The sequence below is a fragment of the Alligator mississippiensis genome, chromosome 1 (assembly GCF_030867095.1).
Source record: "Alligator mississippiensis isolate rAllMis1 chromosome 1, rAllMis1, whole genome shotgun sequence".
Lineage (NCBI taxonomy): Eukaryota > Metazoa > Chordata > Crocodylia > Alligatoridae > Alligator > Alligator mississippiensis.
The window spans coordinates 228,861,803-228,884,860 of NC_081824.1; the positions used below are offsets into that span (position 1 = coordinate 228,861,803).

The following is a 23,058-nucleotide window of genomic DNA, read 5'->3' on the forward strand; positions in this document are numbered from 1 at the left end:
AAATCACAAATCGCAGTGAGAAGGAGGAGGACCCACCCACCCACCTTTTGTATTCCTAGATTTTCAGGGATCCAAGCAGAGTGAGAAAGAACCATATTTAGGCACGGAAGACCTCTCAGAGATCTAATAGATAGAACAGAATCTGGCCTCGGGTAGTTAATGGATCTGGGTGTTAGGGTCCAATTCTCATCTACCCTGAGTTCCTTTTACACCACACCTCTCAGTAGAAATGGGCTTTAAACTGCATGACTGTACAACACCTATCACAATGCAGCTAATAATAATTTGTATTGTCAGAATGATGCAGAATGGTGGAAAATGAGCGCGCAGGACTGGATGGCCAGGAGAAGGAGAACTTAGCCTTTTAATTCTAGCCTGCCTATTTATTGCTTTATGAATAGCCCCTTCATAGTGCTTGCATAGTTATAGCCTAATATAATACCTTACTCTTTCACAAGGCTTCTTCCCTTACATACGTTCTCATGCACATATGACACCACATCTACTATATTTTCCCATTTAACAACTTGTCTTGAACACAAATGTAGCAGATAGACAATCCTGTGTTGTTATTCCCCAGTATATCTTTTTCAGATTACTTTCCACAATTAAAAATCCATCCAACAGCCAGCATAACATACTGATCCTGGAACTGAAGTCAATTTCATATGGGGCTAAAAAAAAACATTTCAGGATAATCCAAATGGTTTTAATTAGAGAAAGCAACACTGAATGACAGAGAGTATTTACTGAGAAAGGAACACTTTAAAGTAAAAATAACTTGGAAGCATGAAATATATGTGTGTGTGGAAGGAGATGCTGTCCCCGTAAAACAGACAGAGAGAGAAATTAACATTTCTGCATTCAGCAAAGCGGGAAGCATAGGAAATAATCAAAAGGTGTCACCACGCCATTGTCAAACCACATGCAAAATGTGTCCTAATATTCATATTTGGTTCCTCGTGCCACCAAGTATCCTAAGTCAAAGGAACTCTTTTAAGAAAACAGCTACAAACTATGCAGCACAAATTAATTCTGATCACATCTTTAAACCCATTTACAGCCAAGCCAGCAGTCCACCCCTTCCGTCAGCTGTTGACTTTCTAAGTGTCCCAGACAGCTGCATGTCTGTCTATAGCTCCCTGAAATGACTTGTCTTGCCCAGATTTCTTAAGACCGCTGACTTCTAATAGGGCTTCCTGACAAAGGCTCCACTCTGAGTAGGATATGTGCTAGGCTTCCAGCCAGGATACAGCAGGAGTTCAGGGGCCAGGACCAGTCAGTGCAGTCGCCCCTGACTGCCTCTTTAAAACCATGTCACGCTTATGTGACAACTGCTTCTCTGTGCTTGTTTGAACTGTCCCTCCCAATTAGTGGTAATAAGTGACTCTGTAAAGATGAGCAAACATAGTGCATTCATTAGCCTTCCCCAGCCCCATCCATCCCCCCTCCTTCCTGGCCAATCAGTCCCAGAAAATCCCAAGAGCACAACTCAGTTAATACTTGGAGGGAGCTAAACGCATCTTGTTTGGAGTGAACAAGTACTGGAAAAAGGCAAATTAATGACAAGTCATTTGAAGAGTTTGCCTGAAATTATTTTATTCTGTCCATCCGCTGACGAATTGATTATTCTCTGTGTGAAAATATGTCTGAATCAATAAGCTAAAGCTAAGAGCAAGAAAGGCATGCTCCAACCCCATTTATTTAATCCACTGGTTTTGAGGAATGGCACATAATTTACAGGCTTGGACTCACTAAGCTTTTTCAGAGCGAGCACTAATGATAAGTTCTGGGAAACCTGTGCTACCATCCATCTCCCGGGTGAAATGCAGGCTTTTGCATTCGCCAATCACTATTTCAGCTGTAGTGAAGACTTCCAAGTCACCGAGAACATGCCCTCCGACGGTGTGACCATCCTCATCTGACAGGCATATATGGAGGTGAGGCACTTTGTTCAGGGTACCAACCAAGGAAACAATTTCAAATCTCTTGTTTAGATGAATAATCTTGAAAACAAAACCACAATTGAAATCAGCAGAAATGAAAGTTGACTGCCAGGAACAGATACATGAGTGAATTCACATTCTGGTACCCAAACCCATTTTTTCTAAAGGCAATGAATGCAACATGGCTGACAACCAATCTCTCTGGAATAACATGAAAGGACGTGTAAGATTATCAAAAGTGCCTACTTATCTTAGATGCCTAAAAAACATTTTCAAAAAGGGTGTTGACATTCAGGCTCAGGGTATCTCTCATAACTTTCAGGTGCATAAGTAGTGCTCATGAAAGATGCCTAAATGTGGGCTGGAGGGGACATATCTCTCCACTTGGGACTCTCAGCTGTGAGCCCTCTCCTGGAATAAGGTGCTTGTAATGGACCTGATGCCTCTCCAGAGGTCTGGGCATTTTCTAGTGGCCTATATCCTACTCTAGCTCATCACAGTGCTGCCACATCCTCACCGGCCATGCCTGGTTGTTGATTAATATACATTTGGGATGCAGCCCCCAAACTACCAGAGTGACACCTTAGGTGCCTCATTCGGCCCTGCTCATCGTTGGGCCACCTCTTTCTGTAATGCGCTGAACCCTTGCAGAGTATCTTGCCTCAGCTGGGCTCTGTCCTCACATTCGGCCCTCCTCTTGGGTCTGCAGTCTCCACCTTAAATCAACTAAACCAAATGGGCAGTCATTTCCCTGGGTGCCAATAGTGGGCTCTCTACTCCTCATTAAAGCCATACCAGGCCTCATGGCTGACACAAACAAAACTATTAATTTAATAAAAATAGAATGTCTAGCCCCCATCCAGAGTGTATGTATAACACAGCCAACCCCCCAGTGCTAGCTGGCTACCCCAGGCTGGCTGCTCAAGGCTACCTTGATGTCTGCAGCTTGCAGTTCATTGTTTCTTTCCCCCTCCTGATAGGGCGCAGAAGTTTCAAACTGCTATTTACCCGGATTTCAGCTCTGCAATCTGCCGCTCTGCAGCCCACAGCCTGCAGCCTGTACTCCTCTGGATAACAAGGATTAGGAGCCCCTGTGCCTAAGTCAGGTTAACCTCATCTCATGAAAAAAAAAAAAAAAAATCACACACAACACTACACCTAGACACACTCCATTATAGCCAATAGCATGCTGAGAGTAAGGTAATCTTTTGAAAATCTCACCAGGCACCTATTTGTATGGCTAGTTACTTCAAACCCCTTGTCCTTAAGAGCCAATGATTTTCAATCAAATGTAGCCTAAGGGCTAAACTCTCAAAGGCAGTGCAGTGTCTAACTCCCACAGATTCCAACTGATTCCTGAATCAAGTGGCTACTTTGGAAAATTTTAACTCAAAGAACTTAAGCCTCAAGCTGGGCGTCCAAAAATGGAAGTACCCTAATTCGCCATTCCCTTTTGGAAAAGCTCTTCAATGCGTCTGCAAGAAGCTCTACTTTTATATATTCAAAGCACGTGAAATACCTGTCCAAGAAAAAACACTTAGGCCCAGATCTCAGAGCACAGGGATGGGGTGCAAGGAAGGGGCTAGGTGAGCAACCTACTAACTATATTGCTTTGTGGGGTGGGGTGGGGGGGCGCGGGTGAGGCATGACTGGAAGGGTTTGTGGATGCAACAAGTGTGTAAGCATTTTAGTAGACACAGCTGCTGGCTTTGCTTTGAGAACATGGCTCATACTGTTTAAGCTACAATAACAATTGGGCAGGTCACAACTGGGAAAGCTAAAGGTCTGAATGAATGTGCAGGGTGCTAATGCTAGTGAGCAGTCCAATTAGCTGTACTCATCACAACAGGAAATATTTACTGAGCATTCAAATTCAACCCTCAGAGTATGGGCGACTTGGGACAGGACAGGACTATGCTTTGCTCTGACCTGCTATCTTAACTAGGACTCCTCCTCAAAAGACTGAAAATTATACCTGGCATAATTCCAGCCTACTCTCTACTTCAGAATTCACAATCACAAAATGCTGCCTAGTCACAGAATTCAAGAGTGCCTCGCAAATGTCACCGAGCTCCTGGAAGTCTCATAACACCTCTTTGTGGCAGGGAAAGATTGCAGTTCACACACAGAGAAAGAGAGGGATCAAGATGTGGTGGCTTAATCAAGGTCACACAGGAACTGTGAAGGCATGAGCAAATGTGTCCAGCTCTCATCTGCCTATTGCAATAAGGTTATATTTCCTCAGTGGTGTAGCCCTCTCCACCATTGATTTCAATTTCTGGGGACTTTGTTGGATGGAAATGAGTGCCAAAGTCATTTGCAATGTTCCCCTTTGTAACTTCTCTTTAATCCTCCCAAAGAACCCCAATTTTTCCAAGCATTAAACCATCATCTGTCAAGAAGCATCATTGCAGCAGTCATCTGCTGTGGTGGGATGAGTTGGATTCCCTTTGAGGACCAATGTCACCCTGTAATCATCAAAAGAATAACAGGTAAGGACTAGAGGACTCCCTTCCTGCCCTCACAGCCTCTGTAGCACTGCTATACAGTCTTGACCAGGCCAGAGCCAGAGTGGCGATGCAGGGAACTACCAGTAAAATACCAACCTGTCAGTTTTTAATGTTTTTGTAAACAGCTTCTATTGCAACTGTGACTCAGATGGTGACAAGGGAGCACTCTGACAGCCAGCTCAAAGACTAAGTTTTTCATCCTTCATGACTCACAGGACTCCTCTTAATTTGTCTGGTAGTCAAGGAATATTTCAGCCAAATGTAGAAGATGCTGTGTGGTAAATGTGAACTCCCAGGGAAAACTCATCGTCTTGGGATAGTTTGTTGCTACCCAGTGACATTATGTGCCCATGACAGCATGTACATTCATACACAAGCAAGCATGCATACACATCCCCTAAACACACGCACATGAATGCGCACACATCCCTGCATACATACACACATGAATGCATACACAATGGTTACATTTTCAAAACCAAACAATGACTTGGAGGGATCTGGTTTCTGGGTGCTCAGCCTGAGACCCCTGAAAGGGGGTTACTTATCAAAGGATTGCACCTTCTGAAAAACAAGCCCCCATTAACAGCTACCAAGTCAGTCCCCTTCCAAGGACTCCAAATCACTTGTTTCCGTTGAGAACATAGGCTTCGCAGTGTTTTCATATCACTAACAAGAAGCAGGAGATATTATGCAGACATGGCTACATGGCTTAGAAATAATTCACAGCTGTTGTGAATCCACAACTTGTGTATGTGGATTCAGGAGATGGGAAATTATGATCAATTAAAAATAATAATAATCTGACTCAACAAAATGATTTTAAATTGTTTTTTTGGTAAAAAAGAACCTTCCCCAAGCAGATCACTCTTCCCTCCAAAAAAATCCCAAACTAAAAACCCAGGATATAAAAACCTAGTAAAAGCAACATATCTAAAAAAAATAAAGAATGGATCCTTTGGGTTGTCTTCTCATCTCTAAAATAAACCAGAGAGGCCCTGGGCAAATTACTTCTTTTTTTCCATGCCTCTGTTTCCCCTCCAGGTATTTTCCTACTAGACTGGAAGCTCTTCGGGGCAGAACCTAGTTCTGTGAAGTGTCTGTATAACACCTAGCCCAATATGGCCCAGATCTCAACTGGGGGCTCTACACACTGCTGTAATAACAATAAAAAGAACAACAATTTCAGATTCCCATTGACTTCAATTGACTGCAGATCACCCCTAAGTGAAACAGCGTACATTATACGTCTGTAATCCTCTATGCCCAGTCTTAGGAATCTCCCACTGGTTGCGTTTCCTTCACCTTTGGGCAGCCAGAACTGAACTGGCAGAGAAAGAGTCTACACTCTGCAGCCCTTGTGGCTGACAGATACTTCTGAATAGAGGTAGACCAGGAACTTAAGAAAGGCAAGTTTCAGACACCAAGACAGTCAACTTCTCTACCCATTAATAGGAATCCATCTTATCGTTTATGCAAGCCTGTTAAGGGACACGCATACCTAGGGTCACAATATCCCCAAATGCAATGTTAGCACCATTTAATTTAACTACCAGTGGGTGCATATACATGTACGATTAATGCAAAGCAATAAACTCTGGAACAATTAATTCTGGAGTTTATTGCCATTTGCACGTGCCTGGGATCACAGCGCATTGAGTCGGGTCGGAGCAGCCCCAGCTGGCAGGGACCTGGGGGGTCAGACTGCCAGCCTGGGTCTGGTCCCCCCAGCATAAAATGCTGCAGAGGGGCTGGCTGGGGCATAAAAGTGCTTCAGTACGGGACTAACTGGCAGGCAGCCCCTGCCCTGAAGCACCCTCATACCCCAGCCAGCCAGGGTGGCATCTACACGTGTGCTGCTGTAGAATTTTTTACTCTGCAGCAGGACTGTGGAATAAATTAGTTTACTCCAGCTTAACAGGGACACACATGTAGACACTGAGATGTTTACAGAGCAGCTAATTAGTCTACTGCACAGTAAATTTCTCATGTAGATGTGCCCACTTTAATTAAAGACAATAAAACAGGTATAGTGAAATTATAGTGTATGTGTTCCTGTGGCTAAATTTTGAACAGATCAGGTGATCTGCTCTCATTTCTTCACTTCAGGCCACATCCTCAGCTGGTATAAACCAGTGAAGAGATCTCTGCCAGTTCCATCCTGCTGTGCATTTATCCCTTCTACTTTACCATGAGATAATTAGGAAGTGAGAACACAACCCCAGAACACTCTGTATATGCACCATTTTATCTATATGCATGGCTGCAACATCACTAGACATGTCAGGTACCTGATTAGTATTCGAAGCAGTGGCATTTGCCAGTCTCAGCGTTGCTTTGCTGATGCTGCCCACACAAGTCATGACAAATGGAGCTTTTAGCTGCTTATCCTCCACAAATTTTAACAAAGAGGTGACGATTTCCTCTCCTGGTCCCAAACGCAGGGAATAAACTGAAAGTTCACTAGGTCCAGCCTGTGTAAAAGAGAAGTTTACAGTGGTAATAGCTAGTACTTGACTTGTTTAATAAATCTGCCCCTTATGATCTAATTTCAGGGGGGCTAGAGAACAGATCTTCTTAATATGTTACTAAATCCATTGTTACTGCATGTTTTTAGAGCAAAAATGAGAGAAAGCTAATCCTGCATTATGAAAGACATGTTATGTATATTACCTGCAGGCCCCAATGTGTTATACACTTTCCAGGCACATTTGTGTTATACACTTTTCAGAGACAGCCCCTCAAGAGCTTGAAGTGGCAATAAACAAGACAGTCAAAGGGTGGAAGGAAGGAATTACTATCACTCCCATTTTACAGCTAAGAAACCGAGGCACGGAGACAGTAAGTGACTTACCAGTGCAATAGGGGGAGTCCCTGGAAAAAGCCAAAACTAAAGCCTTGAGTGCCAGCCCAGTTTCTTAAGTGAAAAACCAACCTTCCTTTCATACACACACCGACTTTGGTGCTCAGTAATTCTAGAGCTGTTACTGCCTGGTACTGGTTCTGAAGCTTGGGCAGTCTCATGACACTGCTCTCAGTTGCAATGGATTAGGTCAGGATTGCCTTGAGCACATGGGTACAGCATCAAAATACAGTCAGAAACACTATGTGGCCTCTGTACCTGTTGCTCATAGCAAACTTACCTCTCCATCTCTGACTGTTGCTTAGAATGAAAGGACTTAAGGAAAAAGCCTGGGAAGCTAGAGGAAGATATTTCAGTGGGAAATAATAATCAGACCCGCAGGGGAAATGAACTAGAATGGTGCTCAAAGGGCTGCGTGAAGCTTCGGTCTCCGATTCAATTTGGTGGAGATTTGGCCCAATTCAGTGGCCAAATCTCCAAATCCAAATCAAATCAGAAGACCCTTTAATCTCTCTGAATTGAATCAGAGCCCTCCGAATCGATTCAGAAAGATTCAGCAATTCAGACATAGACACAGCTTTAAATGTTTTTTCTACATACCTCAAGGTACCAGGCAGCTCATGAATGCTGCAATGCTGGGGCACATAGAGCATCCCACAGAAGTGCAGGGGGGTCCCCAGAGCACTCGGCAGCAGACCCAGAAGTGGACCGGAAGCACTTCCGGTCCAATTCCTGGTCCACCAGGGAGCACACAGGGCTCTCTCCCTCCCCCCCATACCCCCTCTTGCTTGGCAACTGGTGCCTCCTGGGTCTGGGGGGGCACCTGGGGTCCCCCTGCGGCCAATCGCTGAGCCAGGTGGGCATGGAGGGCCCCCCCCAAGTGCTCGTTGGTGGACCCAGAAGTGGACTGGAAGTACTTCTGGTCCACTTCTGGGTTGGCCACCGAGCATGTGGGGGACCCCCCTTCCTCCCCCCCAACACTCCTGTGGGACGCTCCATGTGCCCCAGCATTGCAGCATTCACAAGCTATGCCAGTGACCTCAAGGTATGTAAAAAAAACATTTAAAACTCTGCCTGTGTCCAAATTGCTGATTCTCTGAATCAGCATCGAATCTTCAGATTTGGATTCAGCCAAATCGGATCAGGGACAGTGATCCGAATCAATGAATTGTATCACTGTCCCCAATTCAGGCTGAATTTGAATTGAATAGGCCCATTTCACACACTCCTGGTGCTCAAGCAATGCCCTGTGGGCCAGATCCAGGCCATGATGGGGCCCATATCATCCAGCTCACAGAGCTGCCCCAGGTCTGAAAATTTGGCAGTAGGAGAGTGGTAACAGTGTTATTCACTGTCAGAGTCTAGAGCTGCAACAATTAATGCTGCCACTGCTTCCTTGACACTACAGTGTCCCGGATTTCACATTGTCCCATATGGTCACCCTACCTATGTGCACTAGCATGCAGGGTTGCTCTGCAGCTGGATCCAGAATGAGGCCTGCGCTGGCACACAGGATTTCACCCAGAGACTGACCCCTCATACTGATTCTGCACTGGATGAGGCCTGTGGTACATGGGATCCAGCCCATGGATGTGTGTTCTCCCTAGGGAGGAAGTCTCATAGTGAAATTATGTATTCCGAGAGGTACTGTACTGTTCAGAGATGACCTAGAGGATTTAGCCATCCCACTGCCATTGAAATAGGTATATACTGTATGGCTCAACTCCCTTGTAAAGCCCACCCTTGGGCTTTCATTTACTTGGGATTATTTAGTTCACTTTACCTTTGGCTTATGCTTGCAATTTGCTAAATACCCACACGAAGGAGCAAAACTTAAGCCCCTAGACTTTGGTTCAGAGCAAGAAGGAGTCCTGTTTCCTCTACACCAGGTGAGTTCAGGGGACAGAACACTGACTCCCTGCCCTGCACTTGTAGAGCAGCAGAAAGAAGTGCCATATTTTACTGCTGAATGACAGAGGAAAAGTATTACCTGCCCAGAGAAAGGAAGAACTAAGAAAAAAAAAAGTCTGATATAATGTTTTAATTGGAAATATTATCATTTTGTTTTAAAACAAAGTTTTTCCCTCAAAACAAATCTCCATGAAAAAATGTACAATTTTGGCTAAACTTTATAGAAACATTTCTGCTAAAACTTAAATATTTGTCACTATTCAGACACTGAAACCCCTGAAATTTTCAAGCATTCCTTCTTTCAACAAAGTCCAAAATGTGTGGAAGAAAAACATGTTTACAGAAATAAAATCTTTTTCTCTTTTCACTGATATTCTTCACAAGCAGGAAAATAAAATTCCCAATCAGCTCCAGTTTCTTGTCACAGCGATACCTGCCACTAATCCAGGAACAGTGCAGATCTTCCATCAATTCTTGTTCTGGGCTGTATCTGGCCTTTTTATCTGTTGCATTTTGCATGGTATTAAAGACAAAGGGTGGGTAGGCCAGGATTATAAAGTGAAAAACAGTGGAGCAGGGACACTGCTTTCTTTCCTTGACTCCCTTACATATTAACAGGCACAAATCCCCATATGTGGCAGCAATGTAAACTAGTTTTATTACTCAATAAAATATTTGAAACAAAATAAATGGTTTTGTCAAACACTATATCTCCTGAAATAATAATGTACCAGCTTACTGAGAAAAACAACCAACATTTATATTCTATCCAAGAGTTTTATTTTCACTCCCAGAGGATAGCAAAACAGGCATTGCAATTTTGAATTCAAATACTGTATAAGAATACAGTAACTATAGTTCTCAGAGGGTTTGAGCAAATGCCAGCAAAACAAAACCCAAATCAAATTTATTAGCTGGTGGAGATCTCTAACAATTTTACACAGTGACTGATAATGCCGTCTGGGATTTCCTTTCAACATTAAGTGATTTACAGCCCCTACAGAAACTTCATTGTCCGTTATAATATATAAAGAGTTTCTCAATATCAAGTAATGTTAAAACAGCAGCAATTTGGTTGTTTATTATTTTCAGTGTATATGTTTTGCTTTCATCTGAGAGGCTTACCAGGAATTCTAATATCTAGAGTCCTGCAGAGAGCTATAAAGGGACAAAGTGAAAATTAATTAAGAATTGCAGCCTGTGTTTTTAAAGAACTATCTAAACTTCAATTGTAAGCTTGAGACGCTCACTTGTACTGTAAGAAGGTTTGCAGGAAATGATACTTATCTTCTTCCCCATTAGGATGAGCCGGCAATTGGCTCACTGCTGGAGGAGGCACAAAAAAGGAGTCCTTGCTTCGAAGAACTTGCTATGTATGGATGTGCCCAACACCCACTGAAATCAATAAGAGTCTTTTCAAAGTGGGAAGATCAGGTTCTTTTTATACCATTATGGTTTATGTTCCATCTTTGGGGAAAAACGTTAATTTACAGTCAATCTGCTTTTATATGCATCTGTTCAGGAGGGATATGATCAGAAATGTTTTTAAAATTAGGGTGGGTTTTTTTAAAGTCTTTAAAAATAAATATAAGGAATGTTGACAGGTTGTGCTCTGCATAAAGGTCAGTACCGCAAAGCATGAGGTTAGAAACTTTGCACCTTATGTTGTCCAACAGGCAGTGGTTCAAGAGTTACAATGCTAGCCTAGGCCAGAGCTGGGCTGCTCTGTCAGAGACTTTCTTCTGTATAACTTTGGACTGGGTTTTTTGAACCATGTCTACATGGTGCTCCAGGCAGGCTGCCTCCTAAACCAGAGCTCACATCCAACCAGCACTTTGGGTAAGCTAATTAGCACTGCAGTGACCGGCTAATTAGCTTTCCCATGCTAACTAGCCTGCTTGCTATTTGCACTACTTCCAATTTAGGTGACGTCTGCCTGGAGCAGCAGAGCATGCTTCAAGTTGTTGCTGCCGAATATGTGAAATTTACTGGGTAGACATGGCTTTTGTTCCTTAGGTTTCCATCTGTAAAAAGGAAATAACAACACTTCAGCATTTCTTTACCTCACACAGCACTGGGGTGACTGGGATGATCAGGGGCATTTAAGTACCTAAACCAGACAGCTGCATCTGTAAACTATACTGATAAGTGCAAAACTATGAAACCTGAATTTAAAAAAAAAAAAAAGATCCTCCAGGGATGTCCTAAAGAAATGCTGGGAATAAGGCAAGCAGTTTGTGAATTTCCAAATAATTATTGCATTTATATTCCAAATGCATTTATATTCCTACAATAAAAAATGTGGGGTAACAAGTATCTAAAATCAATAAGGGACAGTGGTCATATTAGTTACACAGAATTGCCATTCATCCTTTGTTCAAGGGCTTCCATATTATTTATATCTAGCAGTGACCATATGCCTGAAACTTAGGGAGTGTGCCCTGGGAGAGTGGAGTATGAATTAAATGGCAGACAAAAGTCTTGCTCCTTCTCAATGATGAGCTGCACTGTAATCAGCACAATTTAGGAAAGTCTTTGACCAGCCCTAACATATCCAATAAGACCAAAGATGGAAGGAGTTACAAGAGCAGAGTGACAGTCAGCTAGGCTTCCACTACTCTGACCTACATCAATCATGGGTTTAGTACACAGCTCACAGTGGAGCCTGACTTTTCAGGTTAGCCAGAGGTAGAAGCTGGAAGCAAAACTGCATTTGCAGACTAGAGCTTGCCTAGTTTGTTTTACACAGGGTTGAAGTAATTTTTATAGTTAAGAAATGGAAACAAAAGTGAACAAATCACTCCCTAATTGCCAGAAATGTCATATACTTTTAAAGCTATGTCATTTGCATTTTATTAATTAGACTATATTTTTGCATTTAATCAATTGTTGTGGTTTCCTAAGCCCCAAACGATAGAACGTCTTTTGATTGTTCCCCATTGCATCTAATATATTGCACAAAACTGCAGGATAGGGATCTTCATTTCAATTAAGGGAAAGCTGATCATTAGCTAAATAATAAGGACCAATTATCTGTCACAACTATTTCCTAATTAAATTCAAAACTGAGATTTCTAACCCAGATGGTCAGTGATGCTACAGATTTGTTTAAATTTGGTATCACAGTAACAAACTGCTAATTAGGGTTTGTAAATACGTTAATTCCCTCATGACTGAGTTCTTAGTAATGCATACAACCAGTTTATTAAAGCACTAATTGTGGCTGGCTTTACTTAGGCCTAACACATAATCCACTTATCACATACTAGTACTAACTCATTTTGAAGGGATTATGAATGAAATCATAAATGAGGTCTTCAGTTTAATTCATGAGCGTTGCTAATAAACATGTGACGTCACAGCATGACAATCTTCTGACTCCTTTATATGCAAGCGAGTAGTTCTATGGCAATTTTGGTAATTTATTCTATAAAAGTTGTTTAAACAAATTTATCAAAGCTAAATCCTGACTGAGTTGAGAGCTCTGTCCTTGTATAAAGCAAAAATGAGTGACAAGGCAGGGAACCAGGCTTCCGTTTCTGACTCTATTGCTTACCTGCCTGTGACACAATTCAAGACAAAACACTTTAGCTCAGCTCCTCTAACATATTTCTTTAGGTGCTTAATTTCTATCGAAGGCAAGCGCGCAAATATCTGGGCATTCCCCTCTAATCTATTCAGATTGTTAGCAGTGTACACTGAACATTCATTTCAGTTGGGCCAGCAAGCATTACCATGGTATAAATGGAGAACAATAACAAAGGGCATTTCTGAGGACATAACCCCATATTGCTTCCCAATAGGATGAAGTAACCTCCATGGCTGCTATCGAGGGAGAATTAGACAGCACAGCCACATACACTTGCACAGTTTCACTCCTGGTTCCACAAAGATTTTTATTTGGTTGCAACTCCAGTTCTCTGGTGGCAGTGTGGCAAACAACAGGAGAGTTGTTGTTTGTTTAAATCTTTACGCAGAGACAATTCTGGGAACAGAGAAGCTACGGGGTAACCCAGAATTAATGTTTCAGCTGAGATTTCTGCAAGAAAGGATTGCCTGCATGCTATTTGAAATTACCTCTGTTCAGGGACATTGTGTGTGCATGTATGCATGTGTGTGTATATACGTGTGTCAAAAAAGTCACACTAAGAAAATACAGAAACTTCAGTTCATGAATTTTTCCTCCAGTGGGAAGTTAACCTGTGAGTTCCTAACATCTGTTCTCACATGGCAGAGGGGCAAGACTATTCAAAATGTTACTTCTTTGGGGGCTGTGTGACTTAGTTGTTTCTTAAGAGAAGATGGAGACTTCCACTAGAAGATGAACCTACTTCCATAAAGACAGCATGTTCTTGCTACCTGATAGCTGGGTGTAGAGGCCTTCGCAGACTAAGATTTTATCACAGTGTAGGCTTTTATGGGCAAATTTTTGCAGTGCAATATCATCAGTGCTTCTGGCAATCAAGTTGACTGGGAAGACAGTTGAATAGGGAAAATAAACTAATCTCTTTTCTTCAACATTTGATTTGCCCAGCTCAAGATCTAGGCCCCTTACTGGAGTTGCTTTTATTGCTAGGGTCTTTAGTAGACACATTCCATAGCTGGAAAAGAGCCACCCAGTTCCTAGTGATGTCACTTGAGTGCCTTCCATCTCTATTGCATTTGCTTGCATTGGTTCTCCTTCAACAGCAAATTTCTAATGGTGCAACTGGGCAGAAAGACATGTTACATGGGACTCTGTACTGTGTTGGCAACCTTCCCTGCAATTTTTTTCAGGCAAGAGCACAGGGAACAGGCTAGTGTGGCCAAAGCAGGGGTGGCCAATCCACAGTACATGAGCCACAAGTGGCACAGGCAGCTGCTGTGTGTGGCATGTGAGCACCAGCTGCTCAGAAAAGAGAGGCATTGCAATGAGGGGAAGGAGCTTCAGCCCTTGGATGCATGGAGTAGAGTGGGGGTAGGATGTTGCTGTGAGAGGATATGTTAGGTGGCATTGCTAAGAGCCAAGTTACTTCTTCCCTGTTTCTGGGGTGCAGCTTAACTTGTGGTATGCTTGCCAAAAAGGTTAGTCATTACTGAGCTAATGGGACATCTGTTTCTGTAGCCAGTGGCACATGAGGGAGTGATGAGTCCAACATCACTTCCAGGTGCCTCTGACTGCATGATTGGTCACATACAACACTTTTCTTATACTCTGACAACATAGTGATCTCAGACACCTTGAGCTGGCTCCTCCACTAGGATCAAACAATGTAGCCCATTCTCTCCATTGAAGGCAATTGAGATGTGCCAATTTACATCAGCTAAGGACCTGACCATCTAATTTTTCTGGCCGAGGAGAAGAGAAAGAATTCTTCCCTCTTGCAGCATCCAGCTTGACTCCCCATTCCAGCATAAATTCTCATCACCAGACTACCTTCTGACTCAGGATTTACACAGTATACATCACGGCTCCCATTCACTTAGGTTGCACGTGTCCCTCCAAAGGCTCACTGAATTTGATTTCACTGAAACACTCATTATAAGAACTGGAGAATATTAATCTGCAATATACTACTGTTATAATGTGCCGGCTGAAAGAACCTTAACGGTAATAGCTCTATCGAGTGCCTGTAAAGTAGGGAATAAATGACAGATAACTGTGAATTGCAAGGTTATGTAAACATTGAGGGGTTTTAGAAAAAATCCTATTAAACCATAAGAGAAAAGCATGGATGGTTTGTCACATCAGTAAGACCCAAGAATGCATTAATAAATAGAATAATAGATAATGAACCATGAAGTACAAGGCTAAACTATCACTCTATTGTGAGGATCCGGTGACAATATAAACAATGAAGGAGGGGGGTGAGGGGAAGCTTCATTGGTTTGTCACCAGAACCTTGTACTGCATCTTTTATTACCTATACTTAATGAATCCTTGCCACCTCCCAGAGTTATTCTTCTCCCCAGTCTCTCATTCTCTCTCCTCATGCTCTTAAATTCCCATGCTGCTCTTCTTCACTGTGACTTCCTATGTTAAAGTTAAAGAACATGAAAAACCAACACCAATCATCATATTTATTAAACTATGCACAAACATACAAGGTTTAGATACATATATATATACATTGCTTTTCTAAGAGCCTTGTTCAACATTAATTTTGGGCAGCTCCTGGAGCTCTTAAGTCCTGGATTGACCATACTTTAACACCTTTAAGTAGCTTAAAACACTTGTTATGCGGCTCAAAGTTATGCCATTCCAGGGCAGGATTAGCTCTTGAGCTACAAAACTAAACTCTTGTTCCATTAAGCTGTGGCCACTCCCCATAGACGTACTCTTCAAATTGAAGGTGTGACTACAAACTAGCACTAAGCCAACCAACATTTGTGTGGCTCACACTGTAAAGTGTAACAAGGCCCTAACTGACTTTAACAGGTTCTAAAAAACAGTAAGTGCAACCAGAGATCTCAAAACCATTTAAAACAATACTACCCTGCTCCAATACATGGTAGACTTCAGCGGAGGCTATATTTTGCCTGTAAAAAGGTATGGTTTCAACACTGAGATAGTTATCTTGATGTAAAATCCTAGCTGGGACAAGACACTATTGTTTTTACTTCAGTGTAGCTCGTTAAGATAAGGCACAAACAGAGGATAGCCTATTGATCTCAACTCACTATACTGAGTTGAGAACCCCTGTGTGTCTTTTCTCTATTAGAACATTACATTAAGATAGCCATCACAGGGTAAAAAAATAACTATTTTTTGCAGCAAAAACAAAGATTGTGTTTGGGACTTCATCATACCGGATCACAGGATGAGAGACTATTCTTGCTCTAATTCACTCACCATTTAAATAGCCAAGAATGACAAAGGATAATAGAAAAAAAGCATTATCAGCCCCATTTTGCACAGAGGGAACTGTGGCACAAAGATACAAAGGCCCAAATCCTCAAACTCCCATTGAGATCAAAGTTCACACAAGAAATTGGCAACAGGGTGGGAACTGATCCCAGTCCCAGTAGTCAACTGGGAAACTGAGCATTAAATAACAGCTAATCACTATTACCGTTCTTACTAAAAAAAAAGAATGGCTTGTAAGTAGCCATGGAGAACCATGACTGTTCCTTGTTTGTTTATTCCTAACAAAAACAAGGAACGGTGAATAAAAGAGATTTTTTTTCAAGCTGCAGTCTGTAACTTCTATTGCTTCCTCCTCCCTGTTCCAGCTATACCTGGAGGGGCCCTCACCTGAATTAATGGGAAAGAACTTTGTAGCACTTCTCCCGAGAGTCCCAATAGCTGCTTACAGTTTCCAGCAGTATTATCATGCCAAACAGGCCGTTGTGCAAAATCTCTTTGCAAGGATTTAAGTGTAGCAGAATTTAATGCAGATGATGCCCCTTTTGCTACATGTCAGGGCTGAGTGTCTCAGAAGGACTTGGTTAATTTCCTTCTCAGATTCTCAGGCCAGCATGCTATAGCCCTGACATGCCAAACTGGTGTTTCATAAGGCCCTCTGTCTACAAGCTCCTGACCATGACCAGTCATTATGGTGGCGGAGGGCAGTACTATTCCATCTGGGATCACACTTCACGCAGTGAGGAGAGCTGTGTTCAGCAGACTCTGGAGGTAAGTGGAAATCAGATAAGTTTGCCACTCTTTCTTCATCCTTTCAACATCCAGCTTCTATCAAAATCCTTGGACACTCAAGTGGTTGTTGACTTAATGTAGTAATGAGGTGTGCCCTCAAGTGAGGCTATTTCAGTGCCCCTTCAGCTTCTCCTAGAGGAGATACAAGAGGAAAAGTATTTCCCCCTCTAATCCTTGTTGGTTGTAACAGCTCTGCAAACCTCAGGGCATAAGCCTGTGCCCAAAAAGACTGTTCCACAGGGTACACTCTATGCAGGTAGTATCACCACCATTAACCATGTCCAAACCATCCTGGGACAACTTACCTTACTCTGATAATAAAGCTATTATATTCAATTTCTCATATGATGCCTGCGTCAAAGCACCTGAACTCTTGAGACGACCATTTCCTTTCTGGCTGGTGAAGAACCATCCTGCATCTGATGCTTTTGGCTTAACCCATGCTTTTTCATTTGGGAAATTTCTCAGCATTATGCAAACAAGCAGTTGGAAGAATCTTTCTGCATTACACCAAACACTGCAGTAGAGGGTGGATGTCATGGTCAGTTCCATTTAACCAATCTTCTCTTTGCGTGTTGCATCCTCTGTAGATAGGAGCTTGCTGATATCATCAGGCATTGAAATTACTTAGACAAGCGGCTTTTGTCTCAGAACACCATACCATGTTAGGGGACAGCATAGCTTTCCACCCCAGATATCACCTGGAAATTTCTCCTGACCCACTCTTTACTTTTTAGAATCCAAATAAGTAATTCCAAACTCATCCCCTTATAACAGGGCTTAAGAGGGAATGGTGACTAGCGTAGTGAGTCCCAAAGTGTGGTCTATAGATGACTAGTGGTCCATAGCAACTGGTCTATGGATTACATCACTCCTCCCTCCATTTCTATTAAAAGATTTATTATATGGGTGCACGGTGATCCAGGAGGAAATCTAGGGGAATTAACAGTGGTTCACTGATCTAAAAGGTTTATTCTGATTACTGCAGAATACAGCTCCATGTTGCCCCATGTTTGAAGGGGCATTTTGGCTCCAGACCTTCTTGCCATAGTATCATGTTATTGTCACCTTTCACACACACCAGATGACAAGAGAGAGGAAGATCAAAAGCATAGGTGGGGTTTCTTAAGGAGTAGAACATAATGAGATCGCTGTATCTGAAAGAAAGCTGTTCAGTTGCCTTAGCTATACCCTGCCCCTCTGGTTCTCCTGTGCAGCACCAGAGTTGAACTGATTCAGTAACATTTTCTCTTTCTCCCATATACCCCTCTCTGCTTTTTTAATGTGGCAAACAATCTTTGTATTTTTTTAACTTAAAATTTTGTCCCAGGAGGTGCAAAGCCAAAGAAAGTGCTGCTGAGAAAGTATAAACTGGGGTCTAACACAGCAGGTTACCTCAGAAGACAGGCATAAGTATGAACAAATTCTACTCTGGAGCACAGACCTGCCCTGAAAACTGACTTGTAGAAATGACCTCATGGGATTCTCTATGTGCTGCCTCTTATTTTATTCCCATATTCAATAAGTTCAATTAATAATCAATAGTGTGGGGTTTGTTACCTGCTAGCCCCGCAAACTCAATGAGGGATCAAGGAGTCAGTCTAGATCTTCCTTTTCTGGCTCATAAGTCATCACGAGTAATAAAGATTCTACAGGCTAAATCCTATCCTCAGGCCTGGATATTCAAGACATTTACAATGGTATACTTTAAATCCTTTTTGTAAACCAGTGCAAATTCCACCAGAATCCAGAGGGGGTAGACAACCAGCTCTCCCAGATAAGCTGCATACCATAGGTTTGTAATGGCCTGTATGTCCTGAGCAAGTGGCCAACCTGGGATATGCTGTGGGCACATGACACTTCCACTGGTGTAATTTATACCAGTGGAGTTTTACCCTTCATTTTTCTTGGGGTAATTCTACACTGGATTTCAGCGGGCTACACCAGGATAGGTTTGTATATGATATACTGCTCTTTATTTAAACCAGCTTAAATGTGTTGTGTGTCCAGGGCCTCTGTCATAGCCCCTTGTCTTCAGATACCATCTTTGTATTATTTGTACCAGATTTAACTTGTATTCCATTTTTACCTACACCCTTCTTTTCTCTACCATGTTCATATTTTTTGCTTGTCTAATTCTGATAGAAGCTTTTTGGGGCAAGTACCCTGCCTTTATTAATACTTATAAATTATTATGCAAGTACAGGGCACATTATAAATGTATGAATCATATCACCAGTGTCATCTTGGCAAACTAATGGACAGAAAGATGCACTATTTGTTCTTTCCAGGCTCTTCCGCCATGCTCATCCCTGCAGTACAATTGCAGAGCAGTGCTGGGCAGTAGAGTGCTACTCATCTCATTATGCATTTCAGGGTTTCACTTACCACCTTTCTCCACAGACCTCTGTGACTTCAAGTTTGCAAATTTTGCAGCTCTGACACACAAAAGTACTTAAGCATGTCCTTAAAGGTGAGAGTACATGCTTAGGACCCATTGACTTAAAAAAAAGTCAAGTACAAAGTATTAAGTATTTTGTTGAACTGGGTCTCAGTCCCTGAGACTGGACTGCATGTCTCCACTGAGATGGAACACATTTAAAACCACTTACTTACTCTATTCACAATTTCTACAAAAAAACAGGTTTAGTAAGCTGTGTATTGGCTGTGTACCCTTGTTCATGGAGATCTCAGCCTTGTACAGAAGTAGTGGACAGAGTCTTTCCATTTATTTAACTGGAGACATGAAAACCCAGCAATGGATATATCAAAGAAGGTCTCAAGGTTTTAACTGACTAATTCCAAATATAGGGTTCACCACAATAGCAGACAATGTCCAAGTTCCTTAATATTGACAAGAAGCAGCTCAGGCTGTTGTATTCTAAATTCCACTTGTTATGCACAGTAGGTCCATAATTCTTAGTTAAGCAGATGCTCTAATTTTTAAAACCATTATGTTCTATGCATGATGCACAAGGGGGTGGGGGGAAGGGCTGTCTAAGGTGCCCATAAGGCACTCCTTGAGATATGAAACATTTCCTCTTGTGCATCTGGGTCATCCTCATGCAGCCCCTCTCATAAGGGATATTTTATGAAGCTGATAAATAAGAGTTTATCTAACTGTACATGCAGCCCACAAACACACACAACGCATATGGAGAGAATAAATAATAGGTACCCGTGAATTAAGGATGATGAAGGATTTTGCTTACGTTGTAATAAACCATGAGAGCAAAGCCTGAGAGGTCCGTGATGTCATCTGAATTGGGAGAAGCATTTATGTCCTTTTATATCCAAATAGTGAACTGATGAATGCCCAAGAGAAGAAAGATAGCCCTGTGTTTAGGGTGTAAGTGTAGAACAGGGGTCTACAACTCTTCAGGAGTGCTGGGCTGAAATCAACCACTTCAGCCTGAGATGGGCCAGCCTTTCTGACCTGGCCGCTGGCACTGCTTCTCCCCACTGCTGAAATGTTACAGAAGTCCTGGATTTGCAGGCTGGACATAATGGCTCAGTGGGTCAGATATGGCCCACAGGCCATAGATAGGTAACCCCTTGCCTAGACATGGGAGACCTGGGGGAATGGGATCCATCCCTAACTTTTCTGCAAATGTCCTCTGTAACCTTGACAAATTGTCTAATCTCTGCCTACCTCAGCTCCTTACCTGTACAATGGGAACAGCAATGTTTTTCTTCCTCACAGGAAAGTTAAGTATTAAAGACTAAGAACTGCTTTGAGATCCCATGGTAATGAAGGCCCTAGAAGTACCTTGTATAGAAAAACCTGGTTCCTAATCAGTAGCTGCTACCATCCTTGCTAGTAGTTTTGGTGGAGTTCAGGAACAAACAGGCATGGAGGGAGGCTGAACTGACTTATGACCTAGAGAGTCACACAGGCTCTGATTAACATCAGCTCCTCAGTCTGCTCAAAGGATCGTGCAGAACTGCATGACCCAGAAAGAGCTGTGGGGGAAAGCTAGTCATGGGCCACTTGAAACATGTATGGCGGAGATTCAGAAGAACTCATTTTGTACCCATTGCCTTTAATGGGGGTTTTACCTCTGACTTCAGTGGAGCAGAGTCAGGCCAGCACTGAGCACTTTTGAAAATCCCACTCACCTGGCTCATACCCCTGTCACCCAATTTCATAAACAGCTAGAGAGAGAAAGACAGAGAGAGAGGGATCCCCAACAACTTACCCCATAGAAAGATAAGAGGTGCCCCAAAGAGTCTGCAGTCGCAGGCCAGGTACAAACACGAACTGGTATAAGTGATCAGAAATTGATCTAAACCCGTAACTGTATAGAAGTTTGGCACACATAGACTTGGTTTAAAATTGGTGGAATCTGGTCTAAGATAGATCTGGTTCAATGTACACCCAAGTATAATTGATTTAGGTTAGACCAATGAATCAAATTTATGTACCAGATCTCCTATTGATTCAAGTTAACTCACTGTCCACCAGCATCCCAGCTTCCTCTGCAGCCCCCTGCTACCCTCCCCTCAAGGAGGTACACTAGCATGTGGCCTGCACTTGGCTGCCTTGGCCAAGTGCCCAGTGGGCCCACCTAGGAGCTCTCCCAGAGCCAAGCCAGCACAGACCCTGTCCCTAGCCCTGCGTCCTACTTCAAGACATCTGTCAGCCACAGGCAGGCAGAAACGGGGGGGGGGGGGGGGGGGGGGGATCTGTGTCCCCTGCATGAGCCCTGGAACCTGGACACCCACATCTCTGGGCCTGCACCCCATCATGAAGCACCACATGATGTACACACACACACCTAATATTGAGCCCGGAAAATTCCCCACACTTGGGCACAGCCCCACAGAGCCTCACCCTGGTTCCCACATGCCCAGCCAGGGTACCCTTTGTCTCAATGCTTGGCACAGCCCCACAGAGCCTGACCCTGGCTCCTGAAAACCACATCTCAGTAGCCAGGCATTCTGCCATCCGGACCCCTGTATAGACCCTCTACAAGCAGGAGCCAGTGGGGACAGCTCATCTCTCATGGGTTGAGGTAGCATGGGGCAGAACATTGGGACTGGGCCTGCATGGATGCAACCCTGCGACCTCCATGACCTGGCCGCTGCCTGCAGGTACCTGGGCCATGGGCACCTGGGGTGCTGCAAGGCTTTTTTTTGGCCTGCAGCTACAGGGTCCCAGAGTACTAGGGTGGTTGGGGGGGGGCAGGGGATTGGGGATGTGCTTACCCATGCCGATCAGGGGAGGCCTGGGTGCTTGGCTGCACTTGGCAGTCTCTGGCCCGTGGGGTCTACTGGGCAGCATGCAGGAGTGCCCCCAACCTGCTGGCCTCAGCCAATGCAGGCAGCCTGCATAACCCTTCTGCCCTGTCCCCGCACCAAAGGATGAACATGAGTTCTGTTCACTACCAATCTAACCTAGGCTGCTTATGGAAACCCTCATAGGTTAGCCAGATTCCTCTTTGGGCTTTTTGAATGTCTATACTTGGCCTGAATAAGGCAATAGAATGGAGCTCAGCAGTATAGAGGAAAGCAGCAGGGATTGCTTGAGAAATTAATCGGGAAGAAGACAGAGAGCATGAAAGGGTGGATGCTTGATGCTAGAAGGAAAAGGACCAGACTGCAAAGGGCAAAGACAACTGTGGAGAAGGGAAAATGATGGTGAGATTGGGTGAGAGAACTAGATGGCAGTAAGGGTCTGCTTGTTCTATGCAGGGTAATAAGAAATGTGCCTGGGAATAACATTTTGATGGACATGGAGCAGGGGAGATAAGGAGGTGGAAGCTGATGCAGTAAGGTACAAGGGAGCCAATAGAGGGATTCATGGAGGAGAAGTAAAGAAAAACCACTTTAGCAGTGGGGTTTGCCACAGTCTATAGAGGCAAGAGGCAAGAGATGGGCAAGGAACACAGTCAGGAGCAGTCAAGACAGCAGGGAACAATTTAGGGCACGTGTAGATGAAATGGGGGCCCTAAATTGAAGTGGTGGGTTTTGAAAAAACACTGCTTCAATTTAGGGCCTATTAAACCCCTGTGTTGTGCACTCACCCACTTACCTACCTCTCCAGTGGTGGGGATGGGAGGGCAAGCTGCCGATGGGCAGAGCAGTCCCTGGGCTGCGGTGGGGGATGGTGCTTCCCTCCGCAGCAGCAGCGGCCCCCCCCAGGCAGCACCCACCTTCAGGCACCCAGCTCGGGTGGTCCTGGTGGGCACT

General features: G+C 43.4%; 1 protein-coding gene across 1 annotated transcript in view; it reads right to left on the reverse strand.

Moving 5' to 3' along the window:
• Positions 1-1,579: 1,579 nt before the first annotated feature.
• The window catches only part of LOC106737698 (bifunctional protein GlmU), a 64,824-nt gene continuing 43,345 nt past the window's right edge, over positions 1,580-23,058 (reverse strand). The window contains exons 2-3 of the mRNA XM_014593799.3: positions 6,748-6,930; positions 1,580-2,006 (exon numbers count right to left, since the gene is read on the reverse strand). Of these exons, the coding sequence (XP_014449285.1) occupies positions 1,755-2,006; positions 6,748-6,930 (435 nt within the window). The 3' untranslated portion in view covers positions 1,580-1,754. The remainder of the gene's footprint in view (positions 2,007-6,747; positions 6,931-23,058) is intronic.